Source organism: Pseudoliparis swirei, chromosome 19 (genome assembly GCF_029220125.1).
Source record: "Pseudoliparis swirei isolate HS2019 ecotype Mariana Trench chromosome 19, NWPU_hadal_v1, whole genome shotgun sequence".
In the NCBI taxonomy this organism is placed as follows: domain Eukaryota; kingdom Metazoa; phylum Chordata; class Actinopteri; order Perciformes; family Liparidae; genus Pseudoliparis; species Pseudoliparis swirei.
The window spans coordinates 4,755,628-4,761,774 of record NC_079406.1 but is presented as its reverse complement, the minus strand read 5'-3'; the positions used below and the strand labels follow the sequence as shown (position 1 = coordinate 4,761,774).

Here is a 6,147-nt window from a genome sequence, read left to right as displayed (position 1 = left end):
CTACCTACCTACCTACCTACCTACCTACCTATCTATCTCTCTACCAGTACTGCAGTGTTTCAGGCTCACGTGGGTGGGGGTTAACTTTCCTTTGCAACGTCGAGTCCAGGCTGAAGGCTGAAGTGAACACTGTGTGGAACAGCGCGCGCGTCTTGAACGCAGCCCGCTCCCGACAGTAACAGCGACTACAGTTACTTTCACTTTTCTTTTTTTCCCCCCTCTCTTCTCTTCTCTCTCCTCTCGTCTCGCGATAGAGCGGCGGAGCGATTTGACGGGCAGTCGAGGTTGCAGCAGGCAGAGAGGGAGACGGCGGAAGGTAAAGCAGGGAGGCAGCATCATGGCGGACAGAGACAGTGGCAGTGACCACGGAGGGCCCACCGCGGGGCCCGTCTCGCTCCCACAGGGCGCGATGGGCGCCATGTCCCGGCTGCAGCACGACACCGAGGAGCTCGCCTCCAAGCGCGTCGACATCCAGAACAAGCGCTTCTACCTCGACGTGAAGCAGAATGTGAAAGGCCGCTTCCTAAAGATAGCCGAGGTCGGAGCCGGGGGAAACAAGAGCCGCCTCACGCTCTCCATGTCGGTGGCGGTGGAGTTCCGCGACTACCTCGGGGACTTTATCGTACATTACGCCCAGCTGGGCCCCACCAACCCGGACATAGTGCAGGATGAGCCCCGGCGCGCGCTCAAGAGCGAATTCCTGGTGCGCGAGAATCGGAAATATTACATGGATCTGAAGGAGAACCAGAGGGGGCGGTTCCTGAGGATCCGGCAGACCGTTAATCGGGGGCCCGGATTGGGAAGCACGCAAGGCCAGACCATCGCGCTGCCGGCGCAGGGTCTCATCGAGTTCCGCGACGCTTTGGCCAAACTCATCGACGACTACGGGGTGGACGAGGAGCCCGCGGAGCTCCCGGAGGGCACCTCGATCACGGTCGACAACAAGCGCTTCTTCTTCGACGTGGGCTCCAACAAGTACGGGGTGTTCATGCGGGTCAGCGAGGTGAAGCCCACGTACCGGAACTCCATCACGGTTCCGTGCAAAGTGTGGTCCAAATTTGGCACCACCTTCTGCAAATACGCGGAGGAGATGCGGAAGATCCAGGAGCGGAGCCGAGAGAAACGGGCCTCCGAGCTGCCACCGGAGGGCCCGCAAGCCGGGGATGACGGCGACGTTGACTGATGGAGAGAGAGAGGAGGGATCTTTTTTTTTTCTTCTTCTTTTTTTGGGAGAGCAGGACGCGTGAAAAACAACAGACTAGAATCTGAACTCCTGAGAGAAAATGAGACTTTTAACTGTATAAATATAAACGAGAATTTCCAAGGGAATCACCCCACACACAAGCTCCACAGACACGGCTGCAGCTGCGCCGTCTCCTCGCTCATTTTACTGGATGTCACCCCACTTACCACCCATGTAACAGTACGCCGCTGCTATGGAGGATCCGACTGTAAGATATGAACTGTTTCCTACACTTGATTTAAATGACAATGAACAGAGTGTTTATATCTCTTATCCAACGACAGATTTTGCACACGTCAAAAGCTATTTCGAAAAAAAAAATTATTATCATAATAATGTTTAAATGTTTTCAAACTGGTATTATACGAAGATTTAATCAAAAGTAAAAAACCAGAGGTCTATTATATGACATGACTGTCTTCACGTAGAAGGAATATTTGATATCAGCACAAAGATATATCATGAAACCAAAATCTGAAACCAGATGTATAGTTTTTATTATAAAGGTACGCAGACTTAAATATGAAAGCGCTCTCAAAAGTGTATATGAATTAGCAGAAGGCAGCACTCCAGGCCTGTGAACACTGGTCAGCATGTGTGTAGGCCCGTGGTTTGAAGAAAAAAGAAGTTTGGCAAAGTAGGCTATAGTCTTTTTAATTGGACCTAGAGCGTAGTCGGCTAATGAAAGCATCGCTATCATGCCCTTGTGGAGAAGTTGAGAGGAAAAAAATATTTTAAAAGCCTATTTTATTTTCAAACAAAAGGGATGAATCTTATCGCTGAGCATATTGAATATCAACCCTCTTGCACCATGTTCATATAAACTTAATAGAAAGAAGAAGACGAAGAAAAGTGCTAACTTAGATGTACTAATTATGATTTTGTGAATCAGCTGTAACAAACAAGAAAAAAAGAAAGACTGAAAAAAAACGTCCTGATTCAGATTCCCACGTTTTCTGTGGGTTAAGTTTTGTCTTTGTTACTTGGTAGTTTTTCTCTCTGGGGGGGGGGGGGTAGTCGGGCTGGGGGGGGGGGGTTACAAAAAGATTAGGTCCACGTTGTGAAACGATGGCGCGTGGCGAGGCGACGGCATCCTCTCTGACGCCATTACGACCCCGTGCCTTATCCACGCCGCCCGTGTCCGTGACCTCGAACCGCCGTACGTTCATTCATTTAAAACGAGTGCTGTCGTAGGCCGAATTATTTACTCACCGGGGGACTTTCGGTGCATGGAGCATTTGGGGTGGGGGTTGGGGAGGGGAGGGGGGGGGCTTCAGAAAGATTAGAACATTTTGAAAAGAAGGAGGGGCTAATTGTATTGTGACCCAGAATCTCTAGCGGCACCCCTGCCCTGGCGTGACCCAGGATGAACCACCGGGCGTCAGCATGGAGATTCATCGCATGCTGACACCTTATGCACCATGTTTAAAAAAAAACCAAAACAACAACAACAACAAACAACCTAAATCCGGAGTGGCTGGATGAGGCTGTCGGTCGGAGCTGAGATGGATGCCGTGAAAGAGGCCGGTCGGGTCTGAGTGCAGTTTAGTGGACGTAGAGGCCCAGGCAGTATCTCTCTCTTCATGGTGCTACAGCCCCTCGATGGCTGTAGCATGTCATTTATTTCTCCATTACTTTAATTCTGACGCTCCTCTTCTTCTTTTTATAATCCTCCTACAAAGTTCTTTCCTCCACATCGCGTGTCGGGTTCCCCCCCCCCCCCCCCCCCCGGGCAGAGAGGAAGCCGCCGAGTAGCGCGGGACTCCTCGTGTCAGTGTGCAATATTGTGTGCGGCGGCGTCGCATCACGTGTATACGTACTTTATTAAAAAAGACCGGTGGGCGGGGAACAAATGTATAGGCTTTGTGATGGGTCGGAGAAGCATGAGGCCGGTGCGTCTGCATTGTGTGTTTTCCGAAATGTGAAGTCTCTTCTTCTCATCGCACTTTAGTCGTGAAAAAAGAAGAAAAATAAAAACCGTCGGACTCGTCGTGAGATATTTTTGTCATGTTCTGTAAACCAGTCGGCCGCCTCGTCCGCCTATTAGTGCACGAAGAATAGTTGAGGGTGTGTTATGTCCCCCCCCCCCCCCAACACACACACACACAACGCAGACGGGCCCAGTCGTGTCTCGGGGCTTCGGTCCAGGCTTGGCTCACGCTCCACATCTTCATCGCCTCCCCGTTGAGGCCTCTCGTCTCTCTCTGGAGGTTTTGGGGAGGCCTCTTCACGGTTTCTAGAACTGCACGAGGCCCTCCTGTCGCCAGGAGCCCGGAAAAACGGTTCGGAGCCCCGAGTGCGACCCGGACCGCCGGGAAGAACTTAGATTTGACTTCAGCTCGTCTGCATGTGTCCGGGCCCCAGATAGCTCAATCCTTCCCCCTCTTGATATCGGCTCTGCTCCTGCCCCGCGATTCAAAGTGTAAGAAGATAAGGAGCTCGCTGTGTTTAGTTCACCTATCGGCGTTATTTAAAGCGGGGGGGCGGGGGGGGGCCTTCAGCGACAGTGCGGCTGGAGGGGAAACACCGTGCGGATGGCGGCCTGAGAGGCCTCAGCTGGGCGAACGCTGCTGACGTCGTCACGGACACGGGACGGCCGACGCTCGACCGAAGCGGAGTTCCTCCCCTCGGCATCAGACTCCCTGTTGAATCCTCGCTTTGTAAAAAGTCGATCTGCTTTGATTGTGCGTTGCCGTGAAAGACGTTCCGGAGAATCCCATCGCGGGACGTTTTTTTTCCGGCCCAGGTTTGCCTCCGGGTGTCGCTGAAAGGCCCGACGAAGCCTGGCACTGCACCGCCGGGGGGGCTCACCTGCAGCAGCCTGCCGCACGACCTCCTGACCCTTCGGCTGTCGGGCAGATCCACTCGGGGCCTTTTCTCTATTTTGGAGAACAGGGAGTCTCTGTGCACTCTCACTGCCCCTTTTTTAAATATAAAAACGCCCATTTCCATGAAACACACATACGAGCCACCTGTGACTCAGCAAACGCACATCTGAGGTCAATCCGAGTTCATCTGCAGTCCGGTCTGGAGGCTCTCGGTTGTGACGCAGCACTTATTCCACTCAGTGTTCTGGCTTCAGCGCGATTGAATTCGGGCCTCCAGGAGACGCCACAACACTTTCTTTCTCTCTTTTTCTGGGGCCAGAAATAACAAGAGGCTGAACCCGGTCATTGAGTTTATAGAGTTCAGTGAGTTCGCTTTGTGAGTGCCTCACTCTGAAACACACACACACACACACACACTTCTGGATAGATTTAAAAGACGTGCTGTTGCTACCGGCTTCACATGTGTGGATGATTCGGTCGTGAATCGTGACGGATCCATTTTGGCTCGCAGTTCTATCAAGTTGGGGGGGGGGGGGGAGGGGCTCTTGTGATTTAGCCGAAGACGGTGTGGACAAATCCGATTCGCCCCGTTTTACGAGAGCTCGCCCGGCGTGCAGAGGCCTGGAGTGACCTTGCAGCCATGTTGTTCCACCGTCATCCATTCGCTGGGAACGTCAAGACCACCAAAATCCCACTTTGTTTCTGGTTTCGAAGTTGCGTTCTTTCACTGGCCGCTCGAGAGTTTCAGCCAATCACAGCCTCCGGTCAGAGCCGAGCGCGATATGACTCGTTTCAAACCGAGCGGGGGAGGGGGGGGGCATCACGTTCAGACCGTACAATGCTAAATATACCGTGGTGTAAAGTTACAAAGACGTTGCTGAAGATGATGGGAAATGGATCCTGGATTTTAAAGGGGCGGGGTCAATGCACAATGAACATATCCCATGTCACCGATTGGTCCAAATCCCTTTACCATCCCCCATATGAGATAATATGTTGTATCTTTCAAAAATATTTTATCTGTGGCGTGTATGTGTGTGTATATATATATATAGAGGGATATAAATATCTCTCTATATATATATAGTTTGTTATATATTATGCTCCTCCTTTCAGAAAAATATAACATGTAAACAGGAAAAACATATTGCTGTTTTTTTCCTTTGTATTTTATACTTACAGAAAGCATTAAATAAAAATGGATAAATACTTGCACTTTAGATATATTAAGAAAGGTATAAAAAAAATCTGCATATTATTTTTGATAGGGATCTCACATTCAAAGAATATAAATTACAGGCTTTGTGACTATTGCTGGACAGAGATGTATTGAGTTCTACTTATTGAAGTATATTTTGTCTGTGTCAGAAGGTTTACTAAAGTAAATTGCATGATAAAGTAGTGCTACACCGATATTGTTCTTTTATTAGTTGGTAAAAATGTCTGAAAACTGTGATAACGACCCTCTTGTATCATGTTTATCCTCTCCTCACCCCTTCTAGAATATTTCTAACTGAAATATGGCCTTTCCTGACTACATGACGATGGTGCTTACTTTTGGCTTTGACATCGAGCTCATCCTATACATCTCAACATCATAACTTGCGTCCTCTTACACTTCATTACTTTCTGTTCTGTACTATCACTACCTTTTATTAAATTTTCATTGATGGCAACAAAAAAACAAAAACAAAAAAAAGGTGTGCTGTTTTGTACATTGCTGTTTGTTTTGATGTTGGGGAGCCTTGTCGTCTGAAAAATGACTAATCGCGCAATAAAAAGTAATTCCACACGTCCCCGTCTCTGCACACCTGTCTCAACACTACAGACGTCCAACAGAAACACGTTGAAATGTTAAAATATTAAAATAATTGCTCCAATCTGAATGCTAATTACCTTTGCATTGAAAATGCGGAAGGTTATGTTTTGATGGCCGTGTATTTATTTATTTGTATGCGTGTTACTCGCATAACTAAAAAAGTATTAAACCGAATCGCATGACATTTGGTGGGATGATTGGTTATTATCCGGGGACCATTTGATTAGATTTTGGGATCGATCGGGTCAAAGGTCAAG

At 49.0% G+C, this 6,147-nt stretch overlaps 1 protein-coding gene across 1 annotated transcript; it reads left to right on the top strand.

Annotated features, from left to right (window-relative positions):
- Positions 1 to 247: 247 nt before the first annotated feature.
- On the top strand, positions 248 to 5,866 carry purab (purine-rich element binding protein Ab). Its single transcript, XM_056439753.1, has 2 exons — positions 248 to 1,451; positions 5,574 to 5,866. Exon 1 carries the CDS (start codon positions 338 to 340, stop codon positions 1,181 to 1,183), a length of 846 nt encoding a protein of 281 aa, XP_056295728.1. The 5' UTR covers positions 248 to 337; the 3' UTR covers positions 1,184 to 1,451; positions 5,574 to 5,866.
- The last annotated feature ends 281 nt before the right edge of the window (positions 5,867 to 6,147 follow it).

What these genes read in the sequence shown, in the direction of transcription:
- purab (XM_056439753.1), top strand. Translation starts at nt 338, where the DNA reads ATGGCGGACAGAGACAGTGGCAGTGACCACGGAGGGCCCACCGCGGGG.